At 36.0% G+C, this 17,051-nt stretch overlaps 1 protein-coding gene and 1 long non-coding RNA gene across 11 annotated transcripts; one reads left to right on the top strand and one right to left on the bottom strand.

Moving 5' to 3' along the window:
- Window positions 1-332: 332 nt before the first annotated feature.
- Window positions 333-16,070, top strand: LOC120306280 (centrosomal protein of 290 kDa-like). 10 transcript variants are annotated; one of them, XM_039339244.1, is made up of 9 exons: window positions 333-517; window positions 675-728; window positions 4,019-4,172; window positions 9,096-9,238; window positions 10,433-10,519; window positions 11,751-11,841; window positions 12,633-12,792; window positions 14,866-14,963; window positions 15,802-16,070. In XM_039339244.1, exons 4-9 carry the CDS (start codon window positions 9,174-9,176, stop codon window positions 15,961-15,963), a joined length of 663 nt encoding a protein of 220 aa, XP_039195178.1. In that variant the 5' UTR covers window positions 333-517; window positions 675-728; window positions 4,019-4,172; window positions 9,096-9,173; the 3' UTR covers window positions 15,964-16,070. The 10 variants fall into 10 exon arrangements, with proteins under 10 accessions (XP_039195178.1, XP_039195183.1, XP_039195180.1 ...); XM_039339249.1 differs by lacking the exons at window positions 333-517; window positions 675-728 and having other exon boundaries at window positions 4,025-4,172; window positions 10,471-10,519; XM_039339246.1 differs by lacking the exons at window positions 333-517; window positions 675-728; window positions 4,019-4,172 and adding an exon at window positions 7,302-7,458 and having other exon boundaries at window positions 10,471-10,519.
- On the bottom strand, window positions 2,936-6,938 carry LOC120306281. Its single transcript, XR_005556227.1, has 3 exons — window positions 6,448-6,938; window positions 3,814-3,894; window positions 2,936-2,973 (listed from the first exon to the last, which is right to left on the bottom strand). It is a non-coding gene; the product is annotated as an uncharacterized LOC120306281 (long non-coding RNA).
- Window positions 16,071-17,051: the final 981 nt, after the last annotated feature.

Raw genomic sequence — 17,051 nt, 5'->3', positions numbered from 1 at the left:
CACACAGAAAAAGTGTCAAGTTGGAAGTAAATCTGCCCTTTATAAAGAGTAAACAAATTTCTAGGAACTGGTCCTGTTGGATAATCTAATACTGTTGTAAGTTGAGGACTACTTGTACAAATGATTTTTCTTCCCAGAGGTGTGGATGGGTGTACTTTGGAAAGATGATTTCCTTTTAATACAAGTTGTGGAAGTACATTAGCACTAACTACACTATGAGAACTTTTTTTCAATGAATTTGTAAGCTTTTTTCTTATAGTGATTAGTCTGAAGAGTTTTCTTCTTTTTATTTCAGATGTAATACATTCCTCACCATTCAGTTATAACTGAAGAAGCTTCTTGGATGAGAAGTGAAATGTTTTCAAAGAAAAAAAAAAGTCCAGTCGTGTTTTGGAAAAAGCATCTTTGTGGCAACCACGAGCTGGATGATTGAGAATCTCCATAGATGACAGAGTATAATGTTGGTCTTGAAATCACATGCTGAAAGTCGCACTGAGAATTACAAGTTTTATCAAAGGTTCTTATAAATGCTAAGAGTTTTAAAAAAGATTCTAAATATTGTTTATAAAATAGGAATATGAATTATAGACAAAACTATATATTCATTCCATTTTTTGCTGTACTTTTGTTTATTTCAGAGTTAATTGTGTTAATTGTGTTTTTTCAAATGCTAGGCAGAGCCTTCTTATGCTCCGGGTGACTACATGGACATATCTCTGAAGTATTAGGTATGTTCACCACCTTGAATTACTTATAAAAAGTAATAAAGGCAGCATAAAAGTATAGTAAATAAATAATACTAATAAATAAGCGGTTTGTGCCTGATTTCTTTCAATATGTTTTTTGACTTACTAGTCCAGCCTATAGCTCTAGAATTTCCTGATTATCTCTTATTCAAATATACCTGGTCTGACCCTACTTAGTTTTTTCCAAATATGCCAATGTCTGCTAAATGCTATTCATTTGCTCATATCTTTCATAGAGTTCAGGCATTTGATTTCTCAATGACAGCATATTCCATATTTAAACAACCTTAGCTGGGTATTTCCAAATAGGAAGCTCTTCCAAGTAGGGCTTTTATTATGCAATCATTCTGTCTCACTTCCAGAATTTTACAAAGCCCCATACAGTACTGTAGTCATGTGTAACCCTCTTTTGTTTTCCCACTGCAGAAAATCTACACAATGAACATATATTCTACCCCTTCTAGATTATTTTCTTTTTAATTTTTTTTTATTATTTTTCACCATACACCCTACACCAAAACAAACTTAAAATACGCAAACATAAATCTTTTCTTTTAACAGAACAGTACTCTACATTTTAAGCATTCTTTACATCTTATTTACATTTTATGTACATCAGTAATTATGTCTTTTTCTTTCTCTGTTCTAGCCAATTATAACATTTATTCCAAATTTCATAAAATTCTGTCGCCTCCTTGTCTTTTAATTCTAACGTAAGTTTGTTCATTTCTGCGCATTCCAAGATTTTGTACATAATCATATCATTTGTGAGAATATTTTCACTCTCCCAACATTGAGCATATGCTATATGAGCTGCAGTCAATATGTGTATAATGATGTGTTGGAGTTGTTTTTCCATCTTTAAATTTATTATGCCCAAAAGAAATAATTCTGGTTTGAAATCCATTTGTATCTCAGTTATCTCCTGTATCCAATCTCTTATTCATTCCCAATAATTTTTTGCTTTGGGGCACAGCCACCACATGTGATAAAATGTTCCTTCTCTGATTTTACATTTCCAACACTTCGGGTCTATGTTTTTATACATTTTAGCCAATCTCGCCGGTGTTAAATGCCATCTGTAAATCATTTTATATTGATTCTTCTAGATTATTTTCAATTATTGCACATCTTTGCTACCGAAAGACTTTCATTTGCATGCTACTGATTTTTAAAGGGATTCTACTCTGACTTAAGGAGAACCAGTTTGGTGTAGTGGTTAAGGCTTCAGGCTAGCAACTGGGAGACTAAGTTCTAGTTCCACCTTGGGCACAAAGCTTGCTTGATGAATGAGTCAATCACTTTCTGTCAATCACTTTCTGCCCCCTAAGAAGGAGGCAATGGCAAATCATTTCTGAAAAAAACTTGTCAAGAAAATTGAAGGGACTTGTCCAGGAAGTCTCTGAGAATTGGACATAATTGAACAGGAGGAAAAATAACTGCTGGGTTAATACTAAGGTTTCTAGAAACAGATCATCCTCCATGGAAAACATTTTTGAAATCTTCCAAATAGGCTTTTGGGTGCAATTCAAGGTACTAGTTATCATCCATAAAGTCCTGCATTGCATAGGACCAGGTTATTTGCAAGACTGCCTGCTCCTGGGGGTATATGCCTATCCCATATATTCCAGTAAATAGGGCACATTCTGGATTTCCTTATTGAAAGAATTCCATTATTATGAAACTCAGGAAGTATGCCTTCTGTGTAGTGGTACCTGCCCTTTGGAACAACCTCCTCTCTTCCAATTCTACAGGCCTTTAGGAATGCTGTTCAAACTTAGTTCTTTCCCCAGCTTTGGGATCAGGTTAAGCTGTAGAAGTTTTCAATTCTGTTCACCATTTTATTTTTCAATGAGTTGTAATAAATTATTATGTGTTAATTAGGATTTCGGGATGTGTGCTTTAGTATCCTTCCCAGGCTCAAATAATTACAATTGGGCAGCCATATAAATGCTAAATAGATAGATTTCTGAGTTTTGAAAAATTACAAAGCTGTTTCTAAAGTTCTTAAACTCTACTAATCCATTCTTAGTGAAATGAAAGGAGAAAATGGGACAACGGTGAATTTTCTCAAAAGTGTCTATCCTGACCAAAAAAAAAAAAAAAAAAAAAAAATCCCAAGAGTCACAACACAATTTTGTAAGAATTGCAAAACTACATGAGAAATTTGCAAGCCCTTCTTGTCTTGGCAGAAGTGTTCATCAGTCATAGTCCATCAGAAAAAGCACTGGGTAAAAATAAGATTTTCAGGAGAATAGCAAGGTGGAGTTTGCTCATTTCAAGAAAGCCATTAATCTTCAATCAATTCCTGCTAGAAAACTCAAGCAGTTTACCATAGAAGAATATGTGAAATTACATGAAGCTGTTAGTTGCAGTTACTATAACTAAAGAAAATGCAATCAGCTGCTGAATCTAATGGGCAATTGGAGATTTTTCAGTCATCCAAGTCATAGTTGTCTCAAAAGTACTTTTTCAAAAGGAAATTGGACTGATATTTTTCCCTGAGGAGGAAGAAGATGATGTTTCATTTCTCATCCAAGAAGCTTTATCGGTTCTGGCAGGATAGTGGGGGCGATGGAAGGATTAATTCTGATAGGATGGATGGGGGTGTTGGAAGGATCATCTTTCTTTGTAGTTATCTGGTTGTTAGCACTCTTTCTGAGAGTGACCAGACCAGACCAGATGAATGCAAAGAAAGATGATCCTTCCAACCCTCCCTCATCCTGTCAGAACTAATCCTTCCATCGCCCCCACTATCCTGCCAGAACCAATGGCACTTTTTGGGTGAGAAGCAAAACATCTTCTTCCTGGGGGGGGGGGAATACAGTTTAGTTGTCTTTTGAAGAAGCACCCTTGAGACTAAGGGGCAATTATTGTTTCACACTATCACATTGCATGGATGGCTTAGTTCATTATATAAGTGAAACAAGTATCAAATATGTGTTATTTGGCCACTCAAAGTCCTTTTGTACATTGGTAGAACTCAAATACATAGCTGATTTAAAGTGCCTGCTTGGAGCCCAAAATAGTAGTGCTCTCCCCAAACAAATCAATAGGCTGAACTCACCTGTTGACAAACAAGGGTATGGAGTACTGGAGTCTCCACATAGGAATGAGGCTTCATACTTCGTTTCTCTTCATACTGTCTCTTTCAAAGGAAAGAAAGAACACTGCAATCCATGGAGGTTTATGCCATAATCCATGTAATAATCTTTATGGTACCATGTTTTTGTTGTGCAACAGACTAAGATTTTTTTTTTCCTTCTGGATAGGTTAGGAATTTGATAATTGCATTGTAAATTGGAAGAACAGGAGAATTCATACAGTGACTTGCTAAAAAAAGACAACTGAGGAATAAGGAATAGATCAGGTGCTTTAAGAAAAACAGTTCCTTTCCTTTGACATCAAAAGGGGATACATCTGAATGTAAGTCACAATTGACAGTCTTAATATATAAGCACATTCCAGTTACAGCATGCAATCTTTAGTTTCTTTGTTTCAGACAGAACATTAGAGGTGAAAAATCAGTATTTTGTATTTTTCATGGAAAAAAAAGGAAGGCAATGAGTATGTGTTCAAGCATGTACTAGCTTCTTTGTAATCTTTACAACTGGTGTTTAAATTAAGAATAACTTGGCACACAAACTATTTCAACACTCCTGTCAAAGTATTTCAAAGTCAGAACACTAAACAAATGCTTAATCACAAAACAGAATTGAAGTAGGGAAGCAGGATTTGCTGCTCTTTTCCTGTTGTTGGGAGGAACTCCCCCATTCGGTCCTTCCAGCCGGGATTCCCCTTGACAGTGCGGCGCAGAAGAAATAGATCGTGAAGCCAGCTACCAGAAAGAGGTTTAATTTCGAGGATCAGCGTTGAGTGACAATTCAGCTCGAGTCCCCGGCTAGCTAGACAGAGTGATCTTTAAACAGGGGTTTTTATACCCTTTTGTGGTTTCCAAACTTGTCATTTCTGATTGGTAACAAACTTACCATTTCTAATTGGTGAGTTAAAATTTGTCTTTCTTGATTTGCTGGTTTGTGACTATTGTTAGTTCCTTTTTCTTGCCTAAAAGGTGTTAATTACTTTTATTGTTGTGTGTTAATCCTGATTGCTGCTAGCTGGTTCCTCATTGTGTGTGTCAAGTGTTTGCTGTTTTAGCCTCAGGCTGCTGTTGACCCAGTTTAGTTGGGGTGTTCCTAGATTATTTCTTTGTTGGGCTGGGGAGGGGGTGTCCAACTCTCATCACTGTGAAGAAAAAAATCCAGTACAAACAATGGGAGTTGGTCTCCTATGTAAAGTCTATAGATAAATTTCAAGATCCATTAGGTTTTGTAGTTTGACTAGTATGAGTTTTTTTCTATTTTGAGCTAGAATGAAGACGGTATCTATACACTTATTTTTTAAAAAAAACATTCATTGTATTCCTCTTCAGTATTATGCCTGACTAGAATGAAAGCAAACAAAAACGGCAAACTGTTAGCTAGCACAATTTTAATTTAATTAGCAACTATGACCAGCAAATATAGTTATTCAGAGTATTTACCTGTTTTCCCCCCATAAAATACTTAAAATGATGAACAAGAGTTTTGGCATATTTAGAGGTGAGGGCCACACATATACATAAACAATCTTGACACTACCCAACTATTTTCAGAAAGTTTGGAATGAAGTGGAATTAGGTTCTGCTCTTTTCCTTGCAAATCATTTTAAAATAATTGCTTTTGTCTTGCTAATAGCAATACAACAATCCTAAGCAGTCACTTAGTCCTTTTCAACCCTAACCCTTTCTCTAAAATAGTTGGTTAACAATGCTCTTCAGTGTGCCATATAACCCAGCTGCAAATATGCTTTCATTAAATTGTTTTGTATTAACAGGACTAAATTGTCATGAGTTATAGTGTTACTGATATCAAATGCAGAACTTTGGGCAGAAAAACAAGATATAAATAAAATCAGTCTAGCACCCAATTCAATAAAGTGTGCAAGAGGTCTCTATATTTGTAATGAGTGACTATTGTAAAGAACTTCATCCCCTCCTCCAATAACCCCACTATTGGCACTTCTACATAGTTTCACTGTGAAATGGTAAAAAAGAAAAATTATGCAATACTGGGACTGTGTTCATTGCTAATTGCCAAGGAATCTCATGAATTAAGTAGTTCTTCCTTCAATTGAAGGAGCACAAAAAAGTACTTTAGCCAGTACCCTATTACTATACCTCTTTTGTTTTGATGAGTGGAAAAATCTTGCCCCTAAAGCAGGTGATTGGCAAAATTAACCCTGAGGTACTTTTAATTCAAGAAGGCACAGGGGAAATTCAATGAGCTAGGACAAAGTGATTTTGACTGCACACCCTACAGCACCAATGAAACTGTCTCAGTGCTACGTCTGCACTGTTTTCTCTAAATGTTTCAGTGTTTATGTTTGTAGTGTTTTCTCTGGAAGAGTCACTGAAATTAACTCAACTAAAAAGATTCCCTCAAGACCGTAAATTGGGCATGATGCCAATCCAGATCAGCAGCCTCTGTATGGAAGGGGTTTAACTAAAGGACTAAAATGATTGTGGGCAACCTCCAAGTAAGCTCTTCTGTCCATGAACAAAGAAACAGATTTCAGTCAAGATGAATGTTGCCAGTTCCAAAACTTAAATAATATAGGACAAAGATAAAGAATTACATATTCCTTTGCAACTAAATCTTACCTTAAACAAGTTGATAAGAGCATATAATTATTAAAGATGTTACTACTTAGCTTCTGACAGAATAAAATCTTTTCTTCTTATCTTTCCTTTGACTGATTCCATCTTTTCAGGGCTTAAGCAAGCAGTTCATAGGAATTACAAATGTATCAGACTTCCAAATCCAGTTTTAGTTTTTTTTTTTTTTAAATTCTACAATCAGCTTTTTTTAGACAGCTGGGGTAGTGGCAGTCGGAATTCTTTATGGAATTGGCCTTTTTAATCAAAATCAACGTTAGGTTTTTACATTTTTCTAGACAAGCTTATATTTAAATGTAAAATCGAGTACTATAGCATAAAAATATTATCTAAAATTTACATATACACATTCCATAAAGGTTACCATCACATGACTTCAACTATCTTTGAATAGAAAAACGTAATTTCGACTCTTTTAGAACCTGTTTTTACATCACCCATTAACCCAGAAGGGAGATGCCGCCGATTCGGGATCCCGTCACCATGGGAACCACGGAGCGGAAGTTCTGGAAAGGGACCTGATCCTATAGTCGCGTTTTAATGGCGTCACTAAATACTTTTCGTAAACAAACGTAGGTTTACTTTTTCACCGGCGAAAATTGCGTGCGCGTGGGAACCGCCTGCTAGGAGAGCTTCTTTATTTGGATACACTAACGCCGATTTAATCCGCGTGATGTATCTTTGCCGGCTACTAGTTAACATTTTTCCCCCTCAGCTTTGAAGAAGAAACACTTTAGCTAATGAATTCGGGACAGGCGGGGTAGCGGACGCCGCACTCGCGGGGTCTTTTTAACCGTTGCTGGGCATTTATCTGACCGCTGGGAAACCCCGCGGCTGGCTCAGAGCTGCTTCTGCCCCTTTCTCCTTTGTCGGGCCGGTCTCTTTCTGGCGGGGGCGCTGCCTTGAACCTGCTCCCGCATGTTTGGCCTCTGCTCGGTGTGGGGGGCCATGGAAGGGAAGCGGATGGCGCTGCCCTCCGTTCATAGATGCGTCCAAGTGAGTGACGAAGAGCAGCTCGCTGTGGCGGCTGGGAGCAGCCGAGTTTCCCTCCACCTGCGCCCCCCAGAGGGTTGGATTGGCTCAGGAATTCTGGGAGTTGAAGTCCACGAGTCATAAAAGAGCCAAGGTTGTTTACCCCTGTCCTAATCCAACACTGTTTTGGATGGAAAAGGCAGGAGCTGTAGGGCAGGATTTCTCAGACTGCGCAACTTCGAGGCAAGTGGGAAATTGCGAGGAGGGTTGAAGTCCACATGTCCCAAAATTGCCAAGTTTGAGAAACAAGTTAGATGTAGGGCATCACTTCGAGCGAGAAAGAAAGAGAGGCGAGCTGTGGGAAGATGGTTGCTTTGGCTCCTGGGTGTTTCCCGGCTGCCCAGAAATTCCTGTGTATCCATGTTCTGCAGATCCTACGTCTGCAGATCGCGTAAGGCGCTCCGTTTTAGCGCTAAACTTTTGGCATCGCTCTTCAAAGAGCCGAGACCTTTTTCCTCCGAGGCGATTAGAAAAAAACTAGATATTTTTCCTCTTGAAGGAAACGGTACTTTAATTTTTTTCTGATGATAAATCGGGCTGGGAATGTCATGCTGGGGAATATACTTCACGAAAGCAGTATAGCGTCCCTTTCCCCCCCATATCAGCAGTGCTTGGCCCTTTGGATAGCTGCGTGATTAGTAGGAAGGTTTCTTTAGTCTTCTCCTCCAGCAGTCCCCCTCTCCCCCATGGTAAATTTTATAGCTATTAAAAATGTCTCTATTCTCTCCCTTAAAAATTTTACTCCTAGTAAAAATTACTTCCAATGCAAATCAGTCTAGAAAATGTTTTAAAGTGACATTTTTCTTGCAGTTCCCTGCAATAGTAAGAGAAAGATTTTGAAGGACCTAGATCTCCCAAAATTTATGCGTGCTCAAATTAAATGGCTGCACGGTTGATATATATATTATTTAGGATGCAGGAATATTTCTTAATGGAAAATCAGTAGTAAAAATGGTATATAAGGAAAAGATGTGTATAGTAAAAGGTTAGAGCTGGAAGGGGCTGCTTTTTCACTGCTAGTCTGAGAAACATTAATTAAATATTATAGAATACAGGCTTTGGAAAGGTCAGAATGCTGCAGTTTACACTTTGATATGTGAGTAGAGAATGAAAGTGGGATGAATTTAAAATTAGCAAAGGTTTGATAAAGTGGCTGACAGATGATATAGTGATTGAAAAGTGGGAATAAAGTGAAAAACAAGATGGCAGTGTTATATGATAAGTGCCGATTTCTGCAGATGACTTACAACATGCTTATCACTTTAATAATCAAATTAATGTACATATTGATGTCAGAATTAGTAATAAAATACCTCTTGGGGGAAAACTATTAATTGTGTTTGATAATTTTATAAGTAGGATCATTTCAGTTTTTGAAGTTTTGAAAGTATATGTAGGTCAGGTTCTTTAAAGTGCTTGACTAAAACAAAGGCAGCCTTAGAAAATGAACATGGGTTATTTCATACTACGAATGTTACTGTATTACATTAAATAACCTGCATTTGCTTGTATGCTTATTAATTAAATTTATATGTCACCCATTTCTCCATTAAGTCAACTCTTTGTTTTTAAACACAAGAAAAATTATCTCATTTTTCCAGCTCAATCAAGAAAATCAGCTGCTCCTTAAAAAGCTGAGGCATGTACGCCTAAAAAACAAGCAACTGGAATGTGATGTAATGCAGCTGCATGATAAACTACGTGAGCAAAACAAGTGCTTGCCTGCCTGTGTCACAAGGAAAGAGTAAGAATGGCTATACTCCAAGCACCTGCCTCTTAAGAATTTAAGACAGGGGTGTCAAACTCGCAACATCACATGACGTGTCACGATGTATCATGATTTTTTTTCCATTGCCAGCAATGGGGTGGGTGTGGTTTCGGCATGACACATCCGGCCCACAGGCTGGCAGTTTGACACCCCTGATCTAAGATTTCACTTAGTACTCTAATATGTATAAAGATTTAGCTTCTCATCTGTCGGTTTCTTCATTAAAGCAATATTTGATTCAAACTTACATAGAATCATTGATGAATGAGTTTATATTGAGGGCCATGCCACACACTTCTAGTCATTCTTTCCTAAAGTTTATTATTCACATAGAAATATAATGATTAAACATTAAGATAAATATCTGTATCATTACCCAACACAGTATTTTAGCTTAACATACTAACTTTTGATAGATTCAATTGGTTTTGTGAATAATTAATATTTGTAAAGGTTGTAGCCCCAATTTTTGAAAGGTTTTGGCCTGCTGTACTTAGGACATAGGATGGCATTTGCAAGACTGGATTAGTATTTTTGTTATTTTAATGAAAGGCTCTTTCATTAAAGGATGAAAGAATTCTTGGTTTTTAGGAAAATATAGGCAAATGGAAGTGGGTTCTTTGCCTGACTTGGTGAGAAATTCTTTATGTTCAATAAATAGATCTTACTGGATTTAAGAATGTTTACTTTCAGAAAAATAAATATGGGTTTATAGAATTAAATGGTTATGTATGAGAATTGACGTTACAGTAGTTTGAGAAATTGGCAGAAGCTTCGTAACCAATGTATAAAATACTTAAATTGGAAAATATGAATTTTAAACTAGGCTTCCCAAATATTTTGCTTCACAACTCCAATCACCTTAGTGCAGAATAGCCATAAGATGCCCAGGCATAATGGGAATGTAGTCACACAACCCAAGATTATCAAGTTAGAGATTACTATGATTTATGATCACATAACTACTAGTATCCATGTCTTTTTCTTCTGAATGTATGTTTTTTATATATATAGATGGTATTTATCTTCTTTGAGATTAAAAAGAGATTTTAGATTTTAGTATTCTTTCTCAACTTTATTAGATTTTTAGGAAGGTTAGATAAAAACCCATTACATCAATAATATTCAATATGAAGAGTTTTTTTTAATTTAATTGGCTGTTTATTTTAGTGTACAGATTCAAACAGAGTTTCACTTATACCATAAAGGTGATGGCGTTCATCACAAGGAACACGAAGTAGTAAAGGAACATGCCAGGTGAGCTTTGGAACCCTAGTCAAACATACATCTTAGCAAATAATTTGGATTCTTGGTCAACAATACAAATAAAAGCCTTTAATGACACTACAACCAGTCTTTATAAATTTATCCTTAAATATACAGATCCATTTTTGAGTTATTTTCTGCTCAATGTTGAAATATTTGTTAACGTCCATTATTCTGTTATTTGAGTGTATAAAAATGTTCTGCTAGTTCCCCCTTCTATAACAGATGATAGAACAAAAGTTATATCTGTGGTGTATGTTTTTAGTTACATATTGCCAAATAGAAAGCTTCCAAGAAGAGTCATCTACACAGTTATAAAGTTTTATACTAAAACATTACCATATTACTGGTAAAATGCTCACTTTTTTCAAAAAAATATCCCTTATTTTATTGGTCCATTGCTGGACCAGTGGACTGCAGCAGATACATGATTTTTTTTATTTCTCCCAATGGGACACCAGTGGGCTCATTATACCCCCCACTCCATTGCTTGTGCAATGGACATGAGAGGAAAAGAAACACATGGATATGCAACAGTCCGGTGATCCCCAACCCAGTCTGTGACTTGTTAAGAACTGGGCCAACAGAGCTAGAGGTGACCAGCAGGCGAGCAAGCGAAGCTGCATCTGTGTTTGCAGCTGCTCCCCAGCGCTAGCATCACCACCTCAGCTCTATCTCGGATCATCAGGCATGAGATTCTCATAGGAGCATGAGCCCTACTGTAAACTGTGTATGTGAAGGATCTAGGTTGTACACTCCTCCTCCTCCTGGTGTATGGAAAAATTGTCTTCCAAGAAACTGGTCCCAAGTGCCAAAAAGGTTGGGGACTGCTGCAACAGTCCACTGAAGGAAAAGATGTTGAAGGACACAGCACAACATGTGAAGCACAAGGCGGTCCATAATGGGGATCCTACAGAGAACCTCTGTTAATTGGAAGCAACCAATGTGTGGTGAATTGTACAGTATAGATTACTGATATTGAAGGAAGATGATCCTAGGCATTCAGAGACTTATGGTGCTTGCAAGTCTTGCATTACATGAGAGAGGTGCTAAAGCAGAAAACTACCAATTGGAGGCTGTGGTGAGTACAGTCTCAGTCTAGACAGACCGCCAGGCCTTTGCTGTGGCTAAAACAGATAAATAGCTTCCATTCTTTTTCAGTGAACGTTTGTATAGATATTCATATTTGGAAGACTAACGATTCTTCTACTTTTGCTTCCAGAGTACTTCAGATGTATAATGAACTGAAGAAAAGGTACAATAAAGAAGTCAAAACAAATCAAAGACAAAATGAAACAGTTGCAATGCTGTCTGTAAGCTTTAATCATTTGATCACTTTGACATAAACTAAAAAAAATGAAATGTGTTTGGTATATATAGAATACTGTATTTGTATGTTTCATAAGCATATTGCAAGATACATTTACTGGTCTGTTTTTCATTCAGTTGTGGTTTTCTAATAAAAATGGTCACATGTAACTGTCCATTTCTGCTATTAAAGTTAAATGACAACGTCAAGGAATATCTGCGCACAGATAATGTTTATGGCATTGTGTTCTTGAATTCTTTCATATACTGTCAGAACATGATAAACTTTCCTTTTGTAAGTTAACATGATAATTGTTTGGATTGACCTGATATAGGATAATTTAATTTGGCCTTTTGTTTTTATGATACATGTCTTATTTGTAAGTTGTCATCTGCTCCAAGCCTCTGGGAAGTAAGGAAAATAGATATTAAGATAGAGAAATGTTTTTTTGCAAACACATATATGAAAGGCGTTTGCCCTTGAACCTAACTGCAGGACAAATATGCCTTGTAACATCTTTTTTTCTACCATCTTGCCATGCTGTTGCTTTAATCTCATACCCAGCCCATGAGTGAGGCAGCCTTATAATGCTTGGCATCTGCAACAATATATTAGTGGCATTTATCATTGTTTAGATAGGACAATGACTCTTTAAATCACATATTTATTTCTAACCTCTTGTGCAGGTTTTTAAAAAAGTAATTTTGAATTGATGTCCCAATTGCCCTATCCTAGTATGTTTAAAAATGTGTTAATTTTCTTGTTCTTTAAAATTGTTCAACTATTTAATCACAGGGTAAAATTAATAATCTGGAACACCAACTTCATTTAGCAAACCAAAAGATAAATGCCTTGGAATATAAAAAAAAGGACAAATTTGTTCCAATTCAGAGAAGAATGTCATCTGACAAATGTATGTGCAAAAAGAAGGGAAGCTGTTCCTGCAAATATTTAGGTAATATTTTTTTCCTCATATATCTGCTTCATTGGCTCTTGATCTCTTGTGTTACCTTTTGGCATATTCTTATCTATGACTGAGTGAAGATTAGAAATTTCTAAATGTTTGCAACACAGGGAAGTTTTGTCTTTTATGTGAATGTAGAAAATTTTGGTTTACAAAAATGGTTTGTTTACAAACATATTCAAAATAGAATGAATTTGTAGAAATGGACAGACTTACATTGAAAATGAAGGAGAAAGAAGATTCAGAATACTTTAGAACATGGGATACATTTTATCAATGGCTAGAAAAACGAGGTACAGAGAAAGGAGTTTAACATGTATTAGTAAGCTAAATATTGGAACCCAGACAACATGTAGCTGATAAAATTTTAAGGATTTATGATTATAAAAAATTAATAAATTATGGTTATAAAAAATAGAATGAATTTGTTTACAATGGGCACAATCCCAGAGTCCCAGAAACAGACCGATGCTTTCTCAGTTCAGATTATTGGGACTGGGTAAGCAGGAATTAATTCAAGAACCCTTCCCAATTCTCTGCTGCTAAGCTGGGGGGAGGGGAATTTATACCAGCTCAGTGATCAGGGAGAAGAAAAACTAGATTATAGATACTTTTGCTGTTCTGTACTGTAGAGAGATTTTTAAGTATGGTTTAAAAGAAAAAAGGAAAATGGAAAACTTCTAGTCTTATTAATTGGTAGAGACAGTATGGGAGCCTTAGTATATATGCACATGCACTGTGGTCATATTTCAGAAAAAAATCACTTATACATTTACACGTACATTGTAGAGTGAGATGTAATGTATATTCGTAGAAAGGAAGGGGCAAGGCAGAGGAATTCAGGGAATTTAAGGTGCTGCACTTGATTCCTTGATAGTCCATGTGTAGCTCCTGAGCCAAAAGTAATATGTTTGTGTCTATAAATGGAAGTCCAGTAATTTGAATATTAGAGTACCCTTGCATTGAAAATGCATATAATTAACTTCTTCCCACTCCAAAAAGACTTATTAAAATACTTCCTATTAAGATGCAAACATTGCTTAATGAAATAGTACCATAATTATGTTTTCTATAGTCTCCTTTATTTAGAACAGAGGTGGGGAACTATGGCCCTTAAGGAGAGTTGATGGTATGTACTGTTTATTTTCAGACTAGGACCAGTAAATGGACCATCATTTGTCATAAAGTTTATTCGCTTTATTTCTGTCAGTGTAATCTATATTATAGTGAGAATAGATAGAGGAGATGTGTATCACAAGAGAAGAAGTGTTACTGTTATCACCTTATAGAAAGTGCTGCCAAATTATGTGCAATTCTGAATAGATTTTTTTAAATTTTAGTCTGATACATATTCTCTACAATATATTTGAGTATGTTGTAACTGCTGTCACTGAGTGACATCATTTTCCTCTTTCAAATTGATTACTGTATTTGGCTTGTGCAAAGATTTTTTTTTACCATATCTTATCTATACTACTTCTCTGGCTCCTGCATTATATAAACCGATCTTAGCTGCTGTAGATAATTCCTTGTCTTATACAACCAAAATGGTTTTCTGTGCTTGGACCATAAATCCATAAAACAAAGGGAGAGACTAGCCCATGGTCACCTACTTAGCTTTGGGCCTAAGACAGGACTAGAACTTACAATGTCCTGGTTTACAGTGTGGTTGCTTAACTATACCATTAAACTCCACATTGTTAACATTTTCTTCTTTCACCAAGACTGACTTCTTAGACTGACAACTGCTTTATGGCAGTGCTTGCAGATCGCGGTTTCCAGAGCCTTGAGATTTTCTCTTTTCACAGCTGCTTTTTCTTTGGCTATTTCATTATTCTGAATTCTCTGTAAGATACCTTGATTCTTCAGCAAGTAAAATCAGATGATGATAAGACCGTAAAACTGAAATTGAAATACTGTATTCTCAGGCCTTAAACCTGACACATTCTAAGAGGAAAACCTGATTTTACAGAAGTGAAAACAATTCTGAGGTATAGTTAAAAAAGAATAAGAACATAATTTTTATCTTTTAGTGACTTTAAAGAAATTACTTATGTACTTTAGACCAGCTGCTTTATGAGACACAGCGACTGAAGATGGAAAATGAAACGCTTTCCAAAGAAAGAAGAATGTTAAAAAATGAGCTTGCTGCATTAGATAAGGTGGGTTTTTTTTAAAAAAAAAATATTGAGGCAATGTAGAAAAAGCTCCCATTTGCAAATGGAAAATGTCTGCTATAGGAGATAAAGTTTTATGCATTGTTATATTGTGAGTGTGCTCTAGAAGCTTTGGCTTTGCTGATCAGTGAATAGGGATAGGTTAAATAATGTTCCCCCTTCCAAGCAGAGGCGTATTTAAGAATATAATGCTCTTTGTCTGTTTGTATCTTTGGGTTGAAGATGCATTTGTCTGTTAAATGTATTGTTCTGTGTATTTAAGACAGTTCTTTGAAAACTTCTAAGTACAGGTGTGATACTGTATGGGATGAGATCATGCTATAGATTGTAATGCGAAGATGGATAATAAAAAGTTCTAAATATATAATCCTTCCTTCTATGTGCAATCAAGTCTATTTTCAAATAATTTCTTGTTATTTTAAGATTTTAATATATCTGTTAGAGATACTATATACAGCATTTGATTTGGACACTATGTTTATCTGTAGAAAGGGAATTTGTTTTATGTCTATTATCTTTTTTTGTATTAAATTTGGAATCTTAAGAGATATGGCCAGTTGAATTCATTATTTTAACTGATTTTATACGCATATGTACAATTTATAAAAACAAAACACTGAATTCTATAATGAAGGATTTAGTGGTAGGGCAGGAGTCATTCATTATTACAAATGTAGGATTTGTAATAACAATTTCTTCAATTAGCAAATTTTGTAATTATTTGAAGCAGGGATGTTCTTTGTAGAAAGGAACGGAGTTTGAGACAAAGTATCTAATTCAGAAGTAGAATTTAAGTAAAAAATTTTGTGTCATAACTTTTCAGGATTTCTTTGATGAAATAGAGGATTTAAAATATGCTCTACAAGAAGCCATAAAGCTGAATACTCATTATGAAAAGTGTTTAAAAAAGTTAAGTTCCACTTATGGAATCACTTCTACATCAGGGTTGACAGCTGGCAATCCTCGTACAACTTTATGGAAATAACGTGATCAGTCAAGATTATTATTAAAGTATGCTGAGTATATACAGAAAAATCAACTCTCAACAGAGTAACTTCTTAATTTGTGCAATAAAATCATGACTCTAACCCATTTTTCATTTTGCATCATTTGTATAGTTTTTATTCTTCCTCTATTTTTAATAAATTTGGGACTGGTTTTAAATGCAATGCTTAACTGTAGTTTGGCATTCAGTAAGTGAAGGTGAATGAGGTACTTAAGCTCTTCCATTTTCTTTGTCTTCTGGAGGCATATATCAAAAGAGGAAAATAGAAGTAATTGATTCTGATTTTTAAATTAATTGTAGAGCTTCCTTATGTTTGAACTTGGGGACCAATGTTTAGTTCAAACTATGGTTGTTCTATCCAAAGGTATTTCAAGCTTATTTTATAACTTAGATGTGTGGAAATTTTTTTGAAAATGAATATGTGATATGTCCAGGAAGTCGTTCTTAAAACAATAACTTTGGGCTAATTCTCAGCCCATCTTTCCTTACAGAGTTATTGAGAGAATAACATTAGGGAAAAAATTATGTAACAGGTCTTAAATCAGCAGCTCTCAATCTTTATGGCTTGATGGCCCGGCAGGGTGGGGAGAGGGGAACTGTCCTGTGCAAGTGGTGGGCCAGTGTGTGCGTGTCTGCCCACCACTTGTGCAAATGCAGCCGGACTGCCGCTTGCACAAGTTGAGCTGTGCACATGTGCGCTCACCAGTCGCTTGCACAGCTCTGTTCTAAATGGGCCACAGCCCAGTAGTGGGCTGCGGCCTGGGGACCCCTGTCTTAAACTGCTAAGGTGATTTATGTCTTGCTGGGGATAGAAAAGCAGGATGATTTATCTGTAAGCCTACGATATACTTGCTAAATAATTTGCCTATAAAATAGATCGTATGTGTTTAAGTTTGGATTCAATGAGGCAAATCTCAATGAGATGACTGTGACAACATCCAATGTTATCTAGGATTTGGGTTAAAGGAAGAGAACGTCCAATAGTTTTTAACAGCATTTTTAATAAATTGTTTGAACTGACAGTGTCCCTTATTACACTCTTAAGGGTTACATAAAATTCTAAGAAC

This window comes from Crotalus tigris, unplaced genomic scaffold, assembly GCF_016545835.1.
Source record: "Crotalus tigris isolate CLP2741 ecotype Arizona unplaced genomic scaffold, ASM1654583v1 scf7180000017731.4096049, whole genome shotgun sequence".
NCBI classification, from domain to species: domain Eukaryota; kingdom Metazoa; phylum Chordata; class Lepidosauria; order Squamata; family Viperidae; genus Crotalus; species Crotalus tigris.
This window is presented reverse-complemented; position numbering and strand designations above follow the sequence as displayed.

Coding starts and splice junctions, on each gene's coding strand:
- LOC120306280 (XM_039339244.1), top strand. CDS start 9,174: ATGCAGCTGCATGATAAACTACGTGAGCAAAACAAGTGCTTGCCTGCC. Junction 10,520..11,750: donor GTAGTAAAGGAACATGCCAG/GTGAGCTTTGGA, acceptor TTTTGCTTCCAG/AGTACTTCAGATGTATAATG. Junction 12,793..14,865: donor CTGTTCCTGCAAATATTTAG/GTAATATTTTTT, acceptor TATGTACTTTAG/ACCAGCTGCTTTATGAGACA.